This window comes from Lacerta agilis, chromosome 1 (genome assembly GCF_009819535.1).
Source record: "Lacerta agilis isolate rLacAgi1 chromosome 1, rLacAgi1.pri, whole genome shotgun sequence".
In the NCBI taxonomy this organism is placed as follows: domain Eukaryota; kingdom Metazoa; phylum Chordata; class Lepidosauria; order Squamata; family Lacertidae; genus Lacerta; species Lacerta agilis.
The window spans coordinates 70,061,314-70,082,020 of NC_046312.1; the positions used below are offsets into that span (position 1 = coordinate 70,061,314).

The window sequence follows — 20,707 nt, forward strand, 5'->3', positions numbered from 1 at the left end:
ACTTGTTGCTACACTACAGCATTAGGGCACCAAGGCTTGCAGATGGGAGAAGAGGAAACACACCCCACAACCAGTGATCTTGATGTGCTAATTTGGACTGCTTTTCCTAAGCCAGGATGGGGAACCTTTTTCAGGTGACATGCTATCACGGTCAACCTTTGGAGGTCACATGCCATTCATGGGCAGACAATGGGCAGAGCAATCTACAGTGGAACCAGCTGTACATAGAGCATTGGATGTGACTCTTAGGATAGCAGGCTGCATTGCAGCCATGCAAAAGTCAGTGGTTTCTGCCCGCCCAGAGACACCTCTCTCCAATCTCTATCCAGGCATGCAAGACGCATTGTCATGGTTCAAGGACACATTCAAGCAAAAACAGAGCAGGGTGGTGAGGAGTGTTGCCCGGGAAGTGTCCTAAGGGCTAAACAGAGAGCCTTGTCTGAGGGTTTCCACCCCAGACCTAAACTTTATAATTTCCCCCCAAAAAGGATGTGATGAACGGTGTTTGTGCCATTCACTGACACAGACAGTTTGTGCCATTTAGTTTTGGCACTGAAAAGGACAGAGGTGGCAAGAGTTGCTTAGGGAAGAGTACGCACAATTTCCCCAACCCTTATTCCAAACTAGAGCCATGTGGCAGACAGCTCCCCCTGCTCAAATTCTCCATCAATTCTTTTTGTGCCAAGATATGGGAACAAGACCGCTAAACATAGGACAGGGCAGAGCTCTGTGTCCATCCTGACTTGCGGCAGCTCTCCAGGCAGAGAGGTTTCCCCCATCCCCTGCTACTTTATGCTTTTTACCTGCAGATCCCAGTGCTGCAGCTTGGACCTATTCCTTACAAAGCAGGTGCTCCGCCATTGTGCCATGGTCCTTGCACCAGGGGAATAGCGTGGAATAATGTCATGGGCATATGTGAAGTTCGGGTTTAGATGTGCGATGGATGAATCTATGCCCACCCATGTTGAAAGTGCCTTTAAAGGTACTAGAGGAAGACTACTTTTGGGCACTTAAATATATTACCCATTACTATAATGTGCCTTTTAAGCACTATGGTAATATAAACATTGACACTATTATTTAGAGTCTTATGGGGCTTGTTGCGGTTATCTACAGTTACCAAATTCTTCATACATAAATAGAGTGAGGCAGATTATTCAGTACATAACTACAGTACAAAATTCCTTGCAGTTCTGGAAAACCCTTACAACTTAAAAACAAAACAAATACCTGAATGCTCGTATAGTTGTTAGACCTTCCATAGTCTCTGAAAAATGAGAAAGTAATGGGAGCTGGGTACTGTCATCCAATTGTTGCAGATCCCTGAAAACAATGTTTTATTTTTAAAAAGCAGTCAGTTTCCCCCCCGATAAGAAATTGAGCTTTATTTACTGGGTATTTAATTGTTATGCAACTGTTAAAATGCAGAAGTCTAGCTAGGAAACAAACTGGCAATCTAAACCTAAAACGGTACCTATTCTAAAGAGTAAAAATAAGGCAGGAGCTACCAGGAAAAGCAAGATGATAATCATTAATTCAAACATGGGCTAGATGTGCCATCTTTTCCATTTCCACTTCTACATAGACTCATCTATACATAAATACAAAGTCATATACCTACATATAAACAAGCAATTTTTCACACACTGTGACACACTTGTGAAATGCTTACCTTGATGCTACTCTAAAGTATTTCTGGATGAAATAGCATATGACAGCAAGAGGAAGTAGAGCTATGAGAAACACAGGTGTAACATACGAAATCACACCAAGGGCAGATAAACAGAGCAGGGTAGAACGGCTCAAGCACTCCAGGGTGGCAGGAATGTGCTAAGCAAATAAACACAGAGAATAAATCAATAAATATTAAGTGCAATGAAAATAAATCAAGGCAACAATGAAATCAACAGTTCCTTTTGCTCTTTCTTCCCTCTTTCAAAACAAGGCCATGTATGGTGCTGAATAATTAATTTTAGATTTGTGTTTGATATTTGGTTTTTAAAAATTCAATAAATATTTAATTATTATAATATTCAGTAAAAAGACTGTAGGATTTTGGTGAGACTTTGTATAGCTTCATTGCTCAGGCAGAAACTAGTCTGCATGAATTTTTAAACAACAAATAGCACAATTAACAGCACAGGACTGGGCTGTCAATTGGGAATCTCCTGAAAGCCCATTAGGAAATTCAAAAATTGAATGGCATTCTTATTCTAATATGAATAAGCCATTAATTAGTGCTGTATCTACATTCAGTATTCCTGGGTTGAACAAAGTTAGGGCTGCCACTGAAGCCTGTTACTTCTGAATTTGTAGTAAGCTGCTTAAGAGAAATATTGGGAAGTTATTCCTACAGAGAAATATGATCATAAATATGTTGCAGTTTCTGAGTTAAATTTGCATGAGGGCAATGGTACTTAGTGTGGTGAATAGAGTCATGCACATGGGAAAGCAAATCCTACAGAAGATTGAGGCACATTTCAGTATGAAGCAAGTAAGCAACATATTGCCTGGATTCAGATGTAATGTGAAATAATGTGAAACCATGATTTCTCCAGCTCAAACCTGCCAGATAACCATGGTTTGATTTTTTTGTTTTTTGCGGGGGGAACAAACCAGGGTCTGGAATTGTGGTTTGAAATTAGAAGAAACTGGAATTCGCATATTATTATATCTGAAATAACAGACAACTGACAAGCCACAGTTAGGGCCATTGTGGCTGCTTCACCATGAATGCAGGAGTGATTATTGAAGCGGAGTCCTGAGCAGATGGGAAACAAAAACAGGGCTTGTCCGTTGGAAACCTGGAAGCTCATGCTACAGTGTGGGTTCTTAGTTTAGCACAAACCATGGTTTTGTGTTCCCTCTGAAGCCAGTCATTGTCAAGCTAATGGAAATGGGCTGATGCAAAAAAGGGGGGGAGAAGGGGGGGAGAAGACAGCCACAGTTTTAGCCAAGATACTTTGATGTAGCTCTTCAGACCCTGAAGGTATGGTAGGCTCTCTATTTATTTTTAGTATCAAATTACATTGTCTTGTAACGAGATGTTCTCCTTTTTTATTTATTCTAAAGGATTTCCTTATGGAAATTTATATTAGTTATATAAAATGTTCTGACAGCATTGCTACAATGTATAAAATACTTCAATATCATTCCACAGCAACATTATTCATATTGTTCCAACTATAGTCCAAATATAGTTTGCATTTAGATTATATTTTGCACTGAATGTGACTGGAAGAAATCAGAATTTACTTTTAGTAAGTATTTTTTTTTGGTGTGCCTACCTGGTCAATAGTGTTACAGTCGGCTGAAAATCTGTTCAAGATACTTCCCAGGGGTGTTGTTTCAAAAAACCTGTAATAGGCAATTGAGACCACCAAGTTTGATATTGAAAGAAATTTAAAAACTGATTTAATGTCTATTTCAGTTATTTCTGGATTACGAACAATTCCAAACTCCACATAACTCTGTTTAACACTGGGGAATGAGAGACTTTTGTGTTATCAAATAAACTTTATATAATTCCTGATAAACTACTATCAAATATATGCACATACTATAGAAGTATGAATCACTCAACAGATTCAATTCATTGCACAAATTGAATGATACAATGTAGTGTAATATGTAGTTGGATATATATATATATATAGTTGTGGGACTGGATGAAGATGAGCAAAGGCATACTGATCTTTAGGGTTATAAACTATGGATTAGGATAGGATTATGGTATATTGGATTAAATTGGAAATAATGGATGGGAACTCTGGGTTAGAATAGGATGCTGAGAAGGCCATTCATATGGTCTATCAATGTTTTTGTTTGCTTAGTAAAAGCCTGTTAGGACAGGAAACTCTATGCTACTGCAGTTTGCTCTTGGGACATTTGGGTGCACCAAAAACAAATCAAACAACAATTATTAATCATTTAGGTAGAACTGTATATGAAATGCTATCTTAAAATTATATGCAACACTGTTATCACAACATTATATTTGAATTTCATGATAGTAGAATACCTCATTGGGGCCAAAATAATTTTATTCAGCAGAAAACAATGTAGTTTCTTGGCAACTTTTAAACCAGTCCATTCTACTGCTATTGATGTTACAAGACATAATATAATTCCAAGGCAACAAAGAATGCTGAATATTCTTGTATAAGGAGAATGATTAAACTTGGATTCCTAAAGCAGAGTACAGAGAAGAAAAACAGTGAAACAAAAAACACAACACTTGTCAGAATTACAGGATTAATAACTGTAGGGTATTTTCCCATTTTCCTGTCTACATAGCCACAGTACTTACTTCAGCCTCTCTTGATATTTATGAAAATAAAGCATTCAGCACTTAGACTTTAGGTTTGCTTAGATACATATTTATAATTTGGCAATGCTTGAAATTAAACATTTAAAATATATTTCAATGACTATAGCAGAAATGGGCTAGTATGCATATCTAGTTGTTACTTATCCTCAACAACTGTGCAGAAGAGCAGACTAAGGCCAACACCTGGTGGTGTCAGTCCATCAATGGAATGGACTTCTGCTTCTGCAAGGAGACAGTCTTTTCCTCTTCTCCCCCCTGCTGTCTGCTATGTGCCCCACAAGTCTCCTCTGGAGCACTGGGGATCTTTTAGAGTAGATTGGGGGCACAGTGGGGAGAACAGGAAGGAGGTTCAATTGTACAAGTAGAAGTCTGCTTGTTCAGAGTTTGGATATTACCCTAAGAGTTTAAATAAAATAGATTGCTTATTTATAAAACACAAATTGCCAGAAATGATTCAATCTCATTTTTTTAAATTAAATAATCCCAGCATCACATCCGACTCACAGGAATAATTAGCCCCTCCTTGAAACAAGTAACTTAATTATGCTGATCATCTTTGAATCGATTCTGTCTTTTTCTTTTAACACAGACAGAATTTCCATGTCATTGCAATTTATGTAAGATATAATTCTTTAGTTGAGAATAATGGTTGTACAGGAAAATGAAATCTTTTTAGAAAATATAATTGTAAGGGTTGCTTCAGTTCTTAACTCTTCTGATGAGATTAATTATGATGGAAAAATTGTAAATCAGTGATGTAGGGCAGCAGTAGGGGAACTCACATCATGAGGTCATGCCATGAAAGGATTTCAATAGATGTTTACAGAAAATTGTGAGTACGAACACTGAGATACCATGTTTGGTGGCAGCCCTACATATCAACATTCCGTATTCAAAATACTTGTGCTCCCTTGTTCGCATGATGAAATACGTGCTTTTATAGATTCATAATGCAATCCTAAAATGTCAATCAGAAGTAAATTGAGTTCAATGGGATGTACTCCCTAGTAAAATGGTTGAAGATTGCATTGCAACAGTGCTTCAAAGCATAAAATACTTCTTTTTAAACCATTTGCAGCAGCTAGAATGCTACATCCCAGAAAAAAGACAAACATAGTACCCTCTATTCATACTATTTTCAAGGACCACATTTTTGCAGCCTTTAATTATAAAAATGTAAATTTTTTGTATAGCATATATCTGAGCAGAAAGCTAGGAAGACATTACTCTGCATCAGGAGACCAATGTTGGCATCTTAGAAGGCACCATACCTCACAAGCAGAGCAGTTCTTCCCCGTGGGCCCCACCTTGAAAGCAATAGCATCATATGTCCACTGGGCCAGCCAGAAGTCAATGGACACCATAACAGAATGTTTTAGGAGTTGTGAAAGAACCAGCAAAGGCAAGAGGAGGAATCCTGCTGAGCTAAGGTATTTCCCACATGCTCGCCAAGGCATCTTTGCTCTTTGATGAAGGACAGAAGATAGATTGTCGTCATCATCACTTTCTGGAATTTCATCTGTAAAGGAATATTGTACTGTAAAATAATCCTTCTAGGAAAATATCACCTTTCTCATCTTTATGTAGTGCTAACAATACGTTAAGTCCTGGAAAAACAGGACTAGCATTTCTTGCACATAGACCACAAGTAGCTAACTTGCGGCCTTCAGGAAGTTGCTGGAACAATTCCCATCAGCCACAACCAGCATGGCCAATACGCCATAGGGGCAGCGTGTCCCATTTCTCTGCTTGAGGCAAAATGCAAGTGCTGCCTTGCCACCATCTGCCCTGCTGCCGCCAGAGAAGCAGTACTAGCTAATGGCTGCCCTGGCCCTGATGTTCAAGGATAATGTAATCCAACAACATATAGAGGGCCAAACACCTGCCTTACCCCACCCCCTGGCCCTGGGACTCCTCATAAGGAAGCTGTGCCTGGAGGAAGAACTGTGAGGGGAGAGACTCCATCAGGCAAGGCCTCTTTCTACCTGCCTTGCTCCACCCTCTAGTCTCTGATTCTCAATCTGTTTTGTATTATTTTATGTACTGTGGCTTGCCGTTGTTTTATTGATTATAGTTTAGAAATTATTTATTGTAACTTGAGTGGATTTCTGTTTAACTTTTATATGTTGATATTGTTTTATACTACTCTAATAATTGTTGAATGTTACTTTTTGATTAGGTTGCTTATTTTAAAGTTTTGTTTTATTATCACATTTTTGTATTGCATTAGACTGTTATAAGATGTACATTTTTTGTTTCTTCAGATTGTAAACCACCTTGAGTATTGTAAGACAGAAAGACGGTATACAAATAAAAAAATGATGATGATGATGAAATACTTCCAGAGGTGATCTAGCATGCTTAATCTTTGCATTTTTACTCACAACAAGGCCCAAGTTCAAGGGGACTTACTAGCAAGCAAGTATGCAACAGATTGCAGTTTTCTTCCAGTTTGTTCATTTTGTTCTATGCATGGTAGGTGGGGTGAGTAGACACATGAACTGAAAACCTCCAAATATTATATAGATATTTTCAGATATTTCCAGTTTTGTTCATATATTCAAATGTATACGAAGGAGTATGTAAATGCAGACAGACTAGAGCACTGATACAAATCTAAAGAGAGGATATTTTAACACATCTACACTGATTCCAGTGGCTCCTTCTTTCAAGGATAAACCACTTTTACATAATGTGGTGGCTTAAGAATTCTATGATAGAAAATAAGTGCTCTACAAAAAAATAAGTAAAATAGTAGAAGGTCCGTTGACTAGCCATTCATTATTCTCACATTACTCTCACATTTAAAGAGTGTTTTAATTATTTAACAGATCTTCAGAATTTTCTCGGGACACCATGATTTATGGATGCATGGAGTAACCCAATCTTAGCAGTCCACAAGAAAAGTGACCCTTGTATTACTTCTGAAGTCTTTCACAATGAAATAAATACCTACATATGCATGAATGTTCAATTATGGCTGTAACGTGCAGTTAAAATTAGTTCTGCTGAAACAAGAATCTCTTATTAAACTTGTGCTAGCAAACAAAGAATACGGTACCTTCGACTTGTACATAAGCAGTTCAAAAATACTTTAAAGTATTAGTGCTGCGAACTATTGTCAAGGACAGAATGACAAAAATTATTCAGAAAAGTCCTGTTTGGAATACAACTTCACCTTCATCCTCTTCTTCATCTTGGAGAAGAGTTTCTCGAGAATGCTTTGTCCTTTGGAGGTTTGTCTTGTCTAACACAGCTTTTCGTTCGATTAAGGTCTCCTAAAAGCAGGAGAAACAAGCGACACTGAGTGTACAGCGTTTTCCACACCTATCAGCTGATCACCCATTCCCACCACCCTTCTGAGTAATACCCCTCCCCACTCCCTCACTATATTTAAGGATCTGGTGACTTCTGTTTCTGTGTATCTGAAGAAGTGTGCATGCGCACAAAAGCTCATACCAAGAACAAACTTAGTTGGTCTCTAAGGTGCTACTGGAAATAATTTTTTTATTTTAATGTGAACATAGCTTCTGTCTGGCAGTGTTCCTGCTGGCAGTAGCTGATGTATGGCTTCAAAGCAGTCAAGGCTAATGATGGATCTATTTGATTCAAAGCTAAGTGCATTTGTCGGAGAAGGTTCCGATCTGGACCCTTCTGCACCCCCAGCCTGGAGCTGGCACAGGAAGGAAGACAAAACAACTGCCCCATCTCTAACTCCAACCCTGATTGGCACAAATGGGATGGGTTTGGTAATGGATCCCCGGCCCCACATTGATCTTCCCTGCTGGGCTCTGGACTGTCCTGCTATTCATTTGAATTTCATTTATCATTCCGTATTTTTGAACTACAAATGCTTCAGGTAATGTAAACCTAAAGAAAAACAAAACTGGCCTTCTCCAGATCTTGGTCCTGTCGATTCATGAGTGTTTTCCAGTGTTCAAAGAGCTCGGATTCTGATTTCTGAATATCTTTGAGAGTGCCTTCTCTTTGAATGGTGCCATCTTTCATTGCAATAATCTGAAACAGTTTTAAGATGAAGCTTGTCAAAAAAAGTCTGTTCTTTTTTTTTTTAACACACATTAAAAGCTGCTTTAATTGGTATACATGTTTTTAACTCGTATTTAATTCCTGCTAAGTTTCTTTCTTTTTTGATTATATAGTTATTTTACTTGCTTAAATGAGGGCTTATTCTCTCTCATCCAAAGATAGTTTTAAACTTCACATAACTTGTGAATGACAAGCAGAATTAAGCTATGTGTTAAAATTTATTATTCTAATAGGTGAACTTGTTTTGCGTGTGCAATACCACGCTTTTTAGAAAGTCTACCGTGGTGCTTTAAAAGGAGCTGTCTTTCAAACTGTGCTTAGTTCCTTTCTTTAGGGTCTACTTAAATACTTAATCTTTTGGCATTTTTATGGACTAAACCTAAATGCCACTAACAATGGTCCATTTTATCTTTGTCATAAGGTATATACAATATTACCTAAAAATTATCTATGACAGCTGCAAGCACACCAAGAAGCTGCTTGCTTGAACACCCTTGGAAGTAAATGAAATGTCTTAATCACAAGCAATATAGGGAGACAGAGCCCCTTCCCAAGTTCTGCTCCCATATTTAATGGTCACTGGAGTTCAACTCCCCACCAGCTCCAGCAAGCATGGCTAATGGAGAGGAATAATTGCAATGATTCAATGAACGATTCAACAACCTCTGGAGGGCCACAGGTTCCCCACTCCTGAAGTAAAGTGTGAATTGGCTCCAAGACTTGCTGTTACATTACCTATGATGGGGTTGTCAAGGGCTATGGCAGTGCAAAGTCACAAAATATAAATATTTAACCAGGGCTGTAGAGATGTTAGGACAGCACACAAGCAGATGGATAATTAAATACAGTACCCATTTCACTGAAATCAGTTCTGTTTAAGAGTGCTTATCTTTGGTTGAACCAGGCATGCAAACATTTATAAGCAGGGTGTGAATATTAGCAAATCACATTTTTCTTCTATATTCAAAGAAAGCTTCATCACCCAATCAGCATGGGGCAGATATTGCAGTTTGTGGGTAACCAGAACAACAGTCCTCTTGTCATTTCTTAGCATATTCAGGATTCCTTCTTGCATGAGGTGGTCACTCAAGTGAATATCCAGTGCAGAAAAAGGATCATCCTAACCAAGACAAAAGATATACTCAGATATTTCCTCAGTAATGGTGCACTGTTACTTTTGCAGGAGTAGTAGCTTTTGTTTTGTCTTTTTTATGTCCTTCCAGGAAAGGTGGAACCTTCCATATGAATCCTACTATATGAATGAAAACAAAACTTTCTAGAAGTGCAATAAAATAATGTAAAATAAATTCACATGAATTCTTTTTTTTCAAAATTGTTCATGGCTTCTGAGCAAAAAGATGCTAAAACCTATCCCTGCTTTTATATCACTGTACCATCCATTCTGGAATACTTACAATGGTCTCATTTCCATGGTGTCATGTCACTGTATCTTGAATATTAATTAATAGAATATTAGCATTGTGCAGCCTATATGCGAGCAGTAAAGCAGAATTTTGCAAACCTCAGTTTAGAGAGTGGATTTAGTTATGGCGAACTTACCAGGAATACAACTTTTGTCTGTTGATAGAGAGCTCTTGCCACACTGATTCGCTGGCGTTGACCTCCAGAAAGATTAATGCCCTGGAATAAAAGACAAAACAATTCAGTTTGAAAAGCTGTATAATCAATTCTGAAGCATCATTGCTCAAATTTTGCTTTAATAAATCTTCATATGGGAGTTTATCAAGTGACTTTGAAAAAGATAGACAGAAATACCAAATGCTGTTAAACAAGGCAGCCAGTACTCTATCTTCATTCCCATTCTTCAAAATATTTACCCTACTGTTAACAATTTACAAATCACTTTTAAAATACAAGTGTTTCATCAATGTCTTTCACAACAGCTCCTGAAGTCAATATGAGGAACTATGTCTGCAACAGTTTAGGGAACTTGTGGCTCTCCAGATGTTGCTGAACTCCCATAATTCTTGACCATTGACAATGCTGGCTGGGGTTGATGGGAGCTGGAGTCAAACAACATATTGGTCACAAGTGCCCCATCCCTAGTGTGATATAATGTTATCTCTGAAAACATACACTGCTACAAGATGAGATGTTATTTCTGCAACAGAAAACCTTGCTTGTGCAGCTCATTTGCAATGCTTTATATTCTTCCTGTCTTATCCTTGGTGTTTCTAAGAATTTTCTCCAAATGTTGTATGTTGCACCTTAGCTATTCTTAGTTTTCTTGTGTTCTGTGTCACCTTCCCTTACTGACTATGCTTCAATCTCACCCATCAACTAGATACCTGGATCTCATGTAGGAGATCCAGCAAACCAATAACATCTGCTTTGTCTTTGATTATCAGGACACTCAATAAGCCCCCCCCCCAATTCAACTTTGTCCCCAACTGAAATCCTGTTACTTTCTCATATAAAAGCAACAGCTACCATTTATTTCTATACTAAACATAGCCTGTCATATTAAGGAACATATTGCTAGTTCCTACTTAAATTGGAATGTTGAAAAATATCCTTCACTAATACATGCTAGATTACTGCAATTCTTATTTTATTCAGTAAATATACACCTCACATACAATATTTCAGTGAGATCAGGAGTGGTGACTGCAGATTGGAAAAAACCCACTTTGTTAGATGTAACTTTAACATTGTTTCAGACATGTAAAGCTTTCAAACTAACAATATCAATTTGCTTTACAAATTGGTTTTGGCAAGTAACAGTTACAATTTCAAGAACACATGACAAGTTTAGGTGCTTAATTAAAAAAACAACAACCCCCAAACAAAACATATTGCATATGGTCACTAACCCTTTCTCCAACCTGCGTTTGGTCTCCATGCGGAAGTATGTCAATATCAGGCTGAAGAGAGCAAGCATCAATTACTGCTTTGTACCTGTGGAAACAGAACTGGTAATTGTCAATTCACCTAGAGACTGCCTCATAAGCACATTTTACCTGCTTTTAAGAGCAAGATTAATCAGCTGGACAAGTCACACGCTGGAAAATGCATGTTTGCTAAGCACTAATTGTTCTAATGGGAACTCTGTTCCAGGCAAATAAATGCCATTTTAGCTAATAATGCACTATACTACAGGTAGTCCAAAGGTTAGAAATAAATGAAGCATTCCCTGGTTCTGTTGCTGGGATCAATCCTCTGAGGAGATGAAGGGCTTATCCACAATTCCTCTTGTCCCACTGCTTTTCCCCAGGGAAAACGGCTCTTTAGCACTCAATAGGAGCAAATGGCAATTGAGTTTTTTTGTGGATTATTGTTTCTTCTGATGAAGCGCTAAAGAGTGGGTTTTTCCTGGGAAAGAAGTGGGGTAAGGGGAAAACTAGGTGGACCTGTGGTTTCTAGACAAGTGGAAGCGTGGATGAACCCTAACATACATCTACAATGCAACCCTTTCCTTCTGATTCATGTGGGTACAAATCATACTGCCAGACACAACCTTCAACATATAGCAAAGGACTATGAGACTTTGAGTAGGAAGCTGAAGGGCACCTTGGAGCACAGGTGTTTCTCTCATCACTCCTTCATGTTGAACACTGCGGCCCAGAAGGAAAATACTGAAAATAAACCACTGGCTGCACAGGTGATGTAGTCAGGAAAAGTTTTGTTTCTTGGTGGTACAGTTGTTTGAGACAGCTGTGCTATGTATGACACTGCATTTTTTAATGCACTGCATTTTTGAGAGCCAGTGTGGTGTAGTGGTTAAGAGCAGTAGACTCGTAATCTGGGGAACCGGGTTCGCGTCTCCGCTCCTCCACAAGCAGCTGCTGGGTGACCTTGGGCTAGTAACACTTCTCTGAAGTCTCTCAGCCCCACTCACCTCACAGAGTGTTTGTTGTGGGGGAGGAAGGGAAAGGAGAATGTTAGCTGCTTTGAGACTCCTTCGGGTAGTGATAAAGCAGGATATCAAATCCAAACTCTTCTTCTTCTTCTTCTTCGACAATTGTCTCTGCTTCCTTGAGGAAGGACTTCTGGCAAGAGATGGGTTGCACCTCACATAATGCTGGCAAAAAGTCTCCCCACACAATTGGACCATGCCATTTGGAAAGCAGCTTCACATATTGAATCACTTTTGTGACACATCTGCTATGTGGAAATGTTTTTCAGTTGCTTCCTTGTGGGTGATGTAATGCTTAGATTGGTACTTGGTCACAATAAGGTGTGTTATACCTGCAGTCAATACTGAACTTTTAAGGAAGGATCACTGCTCAATATGATTGAATGTTTTAAATCATTACAGTTCAAAGACCGCCACCTCTGTCATAACAATTCAACATTTGTACTATGTAACCAGGAGAGGAGTACTGTCAACAGCAATAAAAAATGTTCACTATAAGGGTGGTAAGATAGACATACTATTATTTGCATTTACAAGGCATTTAAGTACACCAACCTTTGTGTATTAAAAGGGCTTTCAAAAGTGATATTTTCTTCTACAGTAGCATTTAGCAACCACGGTTTCTGGGAAGCATATGCCACCGATTCTCTTTTCCTGGAAACAAACAAACAAAAAACCACAGAAGGACTTTGTTTCATTTTACTGAGACAGGCATGGAAATTATTCTTCATTAATGTAGCCTTCAATGTCTTATTTTAAATATCAATTAATATTCCATCTCTCTCCTAAAAAAAGGTACATTTTCACAAGAGATGTGTCCCTGGTAAAATGTTATTGTGCTTGAGGTTACAGTCAGGTTAGTCTGTAATAGCTTTAATTTCTGATTTTTGTATTACAAAAGGCATCTTTTTTGGGGGTAGCAAAAGCTGTTGTAAGTGGCTCTAGATTAATATTACATTGCCCTATAAATATGAAGGATACCCAAGTCACAAAGGTTTTACCTAACTCATCCTTGAGTCCCCAGCTGTTGTTGGACAACAACTCCCACCATCCCTAACTAGCAGGAGCAGTGGTCAGAGAAAGGCTGACCCAACTGAAAGGACTTTATTGGACAATGGTTTTTCAGCATTTTTTTTCTGTTACAGAAAGAGCTCTGAGTTGTTTTCAGAGAGGAAACTTGTATCCACCACCATACTATGTAAGCTGGGTGCACTTGCATTCAGCAGTGCAGTGGGCAACAGACGTCGGGGAGTGAGGATGCTCCTGAAGAGGTAAAGCAGATAAGAGGCCAGAAAATATTTTGGCCACCAAAGCAGCTGAAGACTCTTGTGGTGGCAGCTGGGCCTGGAAAAGAGGCCAAAGTTTTTTGAGCTACTTTAGGGGTTGGGGTTTTATTCCCCCTGGGGAGCCTCACTGTGGTAGAAAAATGGCTCTTACTAGTGCCTGGCATAGAAGCCAACCCTTAGGGGCTGAGATCCCTCCCCTCCCAATAAAATATTTGAGGGGGCCCCAAAGTTGATGGGCATTGCCATTTAAATGGTGTGTGCACACTGTGTCTTGTGACAGATTATAAGGGGTGGGGCTTTCCTGCTCCACCCCAAATAATTTATTCAAGATTTGCACCGCTGGTGCATGGAAAGAAGAGCTGAAATTTGAATAGCACTTTTAAGGGATCCTGCACATGCTACAACTTTCTGGGGCCTGTAGCTTTGCCTGGAGGCCAGAGCCCGTATTACTTGATAAGCCCAGGGGGGCATAAAGTTAGATAGCCTGATGCCAGGGCTTATACCACACGTTGTACTACATGGGCTGCCAGATGCCCTGGTGAGTCAGCTAGGCAAAGACGACCTGGTTGGCAGCAAGGGCATAAGATCTCATTTTCACAGCAGCCACTGAACTTGAGGCCCTGCATGTGGGACATCCTAAAACGCACTGGCAAGGTGAGCTTGGAGCTCATAGGTGCCTACCGTACCCAGAAGAAAGTGAACAAGGCAATGTTCCACACAGTGTCTCACCTGGGGGGCCCAAGTAATTCAGCCCCCTAGCATTATGTTCAGTAATGTGGATCTCTACAGGCCTGATGGCATGCACCTATAACTGATGGGCAATGAGGGTTGGCTGCTGGACATCTCCTGGGGCCTATGTGATTGGTTGCAGATGTGAGAGGTGTGGTGATGAACAAGTAAGGTGGGGCTGGCTCAAGTGGTGTAAAAGCCATTGGACTGGATCCTTAGTCTAGGCAAAGGGGGTGGGATGGAGCCCTACCCCTTTTCTAGCTCAAAAAAACAGCATACCCCCTGTAAAAGGATCCAGGAGGAAGGATTCTATCTAAATGCCCAGACGGGGAGCTAACAGGCTGTAGAACTCCCCAAATGGCATCTTGGAAGGATCACCAGGGCTGGATGTGGATCATAGGGTGATCCATAACCCAGGATTGACCCTGAAGGAATAATTAACCAGTACCTGGTTTCAGCGTCAACAGCTGTTTCTCTTTCTGGGCTGCTGGACAAAGTAGAAGTATATTGTAAAATGGCAGTATTAATGCATTTTTGCAAATATTTTAGCGGTGTCTGAGTTCTAAAATCAAGAGAAGTAATTAAATGATATATACACTGACAAATTATATATAGATGCAGTCATGGGAAAAGGAAAGTACACCCTCTTTGAATTCTGTAGTTTTACATATCAAGACATAATAACAACAATCTGTTCCTTAGCAGGTTTAAATTTAGATAAATGCAACCTCAGGTGAACAACACCACACAACTTATTACACCGTGTCATGCATATATCTATACATTTTCATTTCCTATTCTGTTATGACTGTGATTTGACTCCCCCCATTCTACTGTATCAAACATAACACAGTCTTCTGGCAATCATTTGGATAATACTGTAGTTCACTTTGTTGTAGAGGTACTTTTATGTTGGTTGATAAGGGGGGAAAAGGTATCTGAATCTAATTAACACTTTTAAAACCTCTCTTCAGAAAGAGTGATAGAGGGCTTGGTACTATATATACATAGATGGTTTTCTTTCTTTCTTTTTCTTTTTCTCCTGTTCTTTCTTCCTGCCTTGTTTTTTATTGTATCTTTTGTTGTAAACCCACAATAAATTTTAATATATAAGTTGCATTCTGAAGCTTCAATGTTATGCGCACTGCTTTGGAATTAATCTCCATGTTAAGCATATTTCATATGTGACTTTTTTGTATTTTAGTTTATAGGTGGGGGAAAAATCTGATCTTCATCAGTGTGTGATACTATGCATGAAGATATTGAAACTGTCTATTTTGCTAAGCAAAAGTATCTAGATATCATCTAATAACTAGGATAAGCTAGGGAATAAAACTAATAGGCATGATGAAAATCCCAGGAACTGGGAAATAAGTAATTATCTATTTCCATCTCTGCAGGAGGTGCTACATGGATGCTCTTGAAGCAGAGGAGCTTCATTAAAGCAAAGTGTGTACCTTTTGGTATCTTGCCTTTTAGGAGTGACTAAGGAGTGTTATAATTAAAATAAATAAGTAAGTAAAAACTATGCCAACACATGTTCATCTGCCTAGCAGATTCTTTCAATCTATTTGGTTCTATAAAATGGGATGTGGAAAAAAGAAATGTCAAGAGAGCAAGAAAAATTAAGTAAAAGCTGAAATGTTTAATAAAGAATCATTTCAGAGAGTTAATACTGTAAAGCCAAACTGTACAGTACGTTGTTTCTTTGCAACGCAACAGATTTAGGATACCATGATGAGCAAGAATCGTGTATATTACTATACCTGACATCTTCTCCTGTTTCGCTGTCAGGAATGCTGCATTATCAGTAAAAAGAATAAAAGAATATTGTTCATACAGGTACTTATGAACCATTTGCTCACAGGAGGATTAATGACGACATTCTACTTTGCATGTATGCTGCAAAATATTTTTCATAGAGTTGCTTCAAATTGAGGTCAACAGTATCTTACTTCAGGCACTTTTTTTTTTAATAGGACCCTAACCACATAGAACCCATACAGGTAAGTCATCCCCTAATGCTTGCTGTTACAGGATTTCTCTTTTGTAAATTTATTTCAACCAATGTTGAGAAGCATGCTTTTCCATTCTGTAACTACTCCTCAGAGAGTAATTGCTTAATAGCATTTAATAAATAACGTTTGCATATAAATATGATCAATAACTTAGTTTTACTCCATTGATTTTTTTAAAAATGATAGTGTTTCATATGCTAACACTTCTGAAGTTTTGCTTCAAAACTTGAAATATGTTTTATAATACCATGTATATGCTCATAAACTTATGTTGCAGAGCCAAGCTATCAGTTTATTACCAGTGATAATAAGGTAAAGGTAAAGGTAAAGGAACCCCTGACCGTTAGGTCCAGTCGCGGATGACTCTGGGGTTGTGGCGCTTATCTCGCTTTACTGGCCGAGGGAGCCGGCGTACAGCTTCCGGGTCATGTGGCCAGCATGACTAAGCCGCTTCTGGCAAACCAGAGCAGCACATGGAAATGCCGTTTACCTTCCCGCCGGAGCGGTACCTATTTATCTACTTGCACTTTGATGTGCTTTCAAACTACTAGGTTGGCAGGAGCTGGGACTGAGCAATGGGAGCTCACCCCGTCATGGGGATTCGAACTGCCGACCTTCTGATCGGCAAGCCCTAGGCTGATAAACTAACTGACAGAACATAAGGTGCATTTTGTTGCATTAATTTACAATGAATCACTTATCCAAACTAAGCTAAGTTAAGCAGATTTGCATTAACAAATATTTAAAGAATAAAAGGGACTTGAAATTTGAAAAGCTTTATTGTAACCCTTTACAATAGAGAAGAAGGGTAACCAATGTGTTGTCTTCCAGCTGTTGTTGGACCACCTCTGAGCCAACCCAGCCAGCATAGCCCAAGGTCAGGGGTGATTGGATACCTCTGCCTTGAATCATCCAGTTCATCCAATGGCTCTAAAGTTGGACTTGGCAGAATTAATGCCATTGAAGTCAAAGGGAATGGTTTTATGTGGGGGGAAAAGCCAGCAGTCCCTTCTTGGAACAGGAGGGAGAAGGCAGTAAGAGAAAGGATTCTATTTTTATATTCACTTTTATTTAAGTGGAGAGCAGGGGGTGGGGACAGGAACAGGAGAGAAGGGGGGGGGAGAGAGCTATGGAGTGAAGGGAAACAGAAGAGGAAAGATTTAGAAGAAATTCAGAGAGAAAAAAGATTAGCGAGAGCAATGGCGACTGGCTGCACTTCAACCAAAGGCAGGAGCAGAACTGGATGCCTGCCTCTCAAATGGTTGCTGTTTCCCTTTTGACCACTAGGTGGAACAACCAACCCACTCTGCTGACTTTTTACTGAAAGTGGGGGAAAAGCTAACAAAAAGCCATTTGGGTGTATACCGGTAAATTACACTTGCTGATTTGGGAAGGACACACAGAGGTATTAGAAAGACACTACCATTGTATACCTTAATAATAGCCATAGCTATACAGTGGATAGGAACTAATTATAACAGCAGTATGTTTCATTCATACGTACATGATTTTAGAGACACTGTCAATATATATATAATAAAATTTATATTTATTGCAAACTGTCAATAAATTGCAAACTGTCAATAAAGAACATCATAAGGATATATGGTTTGGTCACTGGAATGGAGATGTAGCTGAGAAAACAAAAATGTGTAGCCATTTGCAACGTGAACTGCTGGATTCCATAGTGTGTTTTCTTTCAAATTAACTGAATGTTTTAACAAAAGTACTGGCAAAGAGAATGTTAATCGTGAGGCAATTAATAATAGACCCACACTGATTTCTTGATTTAAGATAGTGCTGATTCTGCAGAGAACATACCAGCACAGGCATAGTAAATATAATTTCAAGCCAACCGTTCTGCTTTCTTTATATGTAGTTTCTGTATACGGTAATTCCCCAGGCTCTTAAAGCGGTATTCTTGTGCTTTGGCTGAAATAAGTAGGGTTTACTTACAAATATATATGTTTAGTATTAGGGGCTGTTTGCAGTTGCATATACGTGGAAGAGGTAAGTAAGGAAAACCGATATTCTTAACCAGGCATAGGGAAACTCGGCTCTCCAGATGTTTTGGGACTACAACTCCCATCGTCCCTAGCTAACAGAACCAGTGGTTAGGGATGATGGGAGTTGTAGTCCCAAAACACCTGGAGGGCCGAGTTTGCCTATGCCTGTTCTTAACAACAATATAAAATATACAGTATAAACATGGTTTGGTCTTCAAGACCATAGCTTTGAAGTTAAGTCTGTATCCCTTGCATAAACTACACAGTAACTTAAAAGTATGAATAAAATTACCTGTTCCAGATTACATTCCCAGATACCTTCTGCATCTCCCCAAGTATCCCTAGCAAGAGGGATGACTTACCACAGCCCACCTGTCCCACAATCATTGTTAATTGACCTGCAGTAATAAAAAAGAATTTTATTTGAAGTTTAAATTTACTAGATAGTGAGCCCTGATCCAGAAACAGTTGCGCACAATGAGTAAACATTCAATACATTCACACAGGTGCACTAGGTGATATTGCAAAGGTGGGTGTGGAAAGGAATACCCCCCACCCACATTGTGGAGGTTTCTGATTCCTGCAAAGGAGCATATTTCTGCATGGAGATCTCCCTTGCTGGATCAGAGTTATTGCAAAGAAGAAGAAGAAAATGTTTGTTATAATGAAAAGAAGAGTGGCAGATGAAATTAATGGACTATGCAGAATTGGCGAAACTGACAGGAAAAACCCAGAACCAGCAGGACCAGGTTTTCCAGAAAGACTGGAATAAATTTATATTATATTTGAAAGACAACTGTAAACAATTAACATTGCTAGTAGGGTGCGGGAGGCAGTGGAGGATAGGGGTGCCTGGTGTGCTCTGGTCCATGGGGTCACGAAGAGTCGGACACGACTGAACGACTGAACAACAACAACAACAACAACAACAAAGTAGGGTTATAGGAAGCTTTGTAAGGATAAATTTATTACTTACTGTAATTAAGTAAGGAAATATATAAGGATAAGATTTAACAGGAATAAGAAATACAGGAAAATGCAATGTATAGAGATTAAGTTTGAAAACCATTAGTCGGGGAGGAAGGAAGTCACAGGCTCGTGGAGCCAAATGTTTTATTTTTGGGAAAAGGTTGTGATGATGTTGTGCAAAGAAAATATATGTAAAAACCAATAAAAATCATTGGGGAAAAAATATAATGAGTGGCTTAGTACCTTGAGGGATTCGAATATCAATGCCGGACAATGTTGGAGAGCCTTCAGGTGTCCAAGTGAAAAATCCATTTGTGACCTATGACAACAATAGCAAAAAAGATAAATAATCCATGCCGTTGCAAAATCTCACTCAGACATTTTATTTAAAAATTATTTGCTGTTTTCTAACGAGACAGTTTAGCCCCACCCCACTTTGATCTATCTAATTTCTTGCTTACCCTTTTTTGACCAATTTGAATTTCTATGCTTTCATCTGAGTATTATTTTAAGAAATTCTGTGGTATTTGGGATATATTAAAATGGGCATTCTTGTTTGGCTAGTTGGAGAATTGTTAAGTTATGTATTTTTTATTATATTAATTTTTTTTATTTTTGACCACTTTTCTGGCCAAATGTGCATCAAATATGGCTTGCAATCAAACATAGGTGTAAAAAAATAATAACTGGAAATTTTAAACCTTAAAACTACAACTTGGCAACACCCCACATAAATTCAACCAGATCATCTCCTAGCTATTAATATATTTTTGTTCTTTAGGGTGCAAATCACAAACCAACTGGTCTGGTACAACTCCTTCCCCTGTGCCAGGGAAACTTGATGTCCTTGTTCATCAGACCCTAATCAAACTCCAAAATTTCACAGGACACAGAACACTGAGATTACTTGGGCATAGTAACAGCAACAGTTCTGGGTTGAGTTTTATAATTTCCTTCAGAGCTGGTTGCAGGACCTGTTTACTCAGAAGTAAGTTTCAGTGGTGCTTGCTCCCTAATAAATGTGTTGAGGATGAAAGCTCTAATGTCCACATGAAGATATTTCCCATTCTTCTGAGTAAACATGCACAGGTTTTAAAAAATGCTCGACTTAATCAGAACATATAGTTTAATTAAACATAAACCACACAACTAAAATAGTCATAAACTTATACACAATAACTCAATTTCAATTCGGGTAAAGCTTTCTGAGGAGAACTGTCCTCACAAGGAAGGAATTCCTGAGCTACAGAAAAACCACTTGTGCCCTTGTCATTCATATATAATGCATAGAAGGCATTATTAAGGGAGCACAATAGGACAAAGGAGTGAAGGTTAGTAAGTGAGGAATCATACAGTTGGAGGAGGAGGTGCTTAATTTCTAAAAAAAAGTGTCTGCCTGAAAACACTACCCTTTGGACTAGAAGCTTTTCACTCTAGCTTTTGAT

At 38.8% G+C, this 20,707-nt stretch overlaps 1 protein-coding gene across 1 annotated transcript in view; it reads right to left on the reverse strand.

The window, feature by feature from the left end:
* The window catches only part of ABCC8 (ATP binding cassette subfamily C member 8), a 57,106-nt gene that overhangs the window by 9,640 nt on the left and 26,759 nt on the right, over nucleotides 1–20,707 (reverse strand). Inside the window, exons 15-29 of the mRNA XM_033153767.1 lie at nucleotides 19,506–19,581; nucleotides 18,586–18,691; nucleotides 16,036–16,068; nucleotides 14,718–14,756; nucleotides 12,810–12,908; nucleotides 11,212–11,296; nucleotides 9,938–10,018; nucleotides 9,360–9,497; nucleotides 8,222–8,347; nucleotides 7,509–7,608; nucleotides 5,602–5,849; nucleotides 4,022–4,188; nucleotides 3,288–3,357; nucleotides 1,673–1,830; nucleotides 1,231–1,323 (exon numbers count right to left, since the gene is read on the reverse strand). Of these exons, the coding sequence (XP_033009658.1) occupies nucleotides 1,231–1,323; nucleotides 1,673–1,830; nucleotides 3,288–3,357; nucleotides 4,022–4,188; nucleotides 5,602–5,849; nucleotides 7,509–7,608; nucleotides 8,222–8,347; nucleotides 9,360–9,497; nucleotides 9,938–10,018; nucleotides 11,212–11,296; nucleotides 12,810–12,908; nucleotides 14,718–14,756; nucleotides 16,036–16,068; nucleotides 18,586–18,691; nucleotides 19,506–19,581 (1,619 nt within the window). The remainder of the gene's footprint in view (nucleotides 1–1,230; nucleotides 1,324–1,672; nucleotides 1,831–3,287; nucleotides 3,358–4,021; nucleotides 4,189–5,601; nucleotides 5,850–7,508; nucleotides 7,609–8,221; nucleotides 8,348–9,359; nucleotides 9,498–9,937; nucleotides 10,019–11,211; nucleotides 11,297–12,809; nucleotides 12,909–14,717; nucleotides 14,757–16,035; nucleotides 16,069–18,585; nucleotides 18,692–19,505; nucleotides 19,582–20,707) is intronic.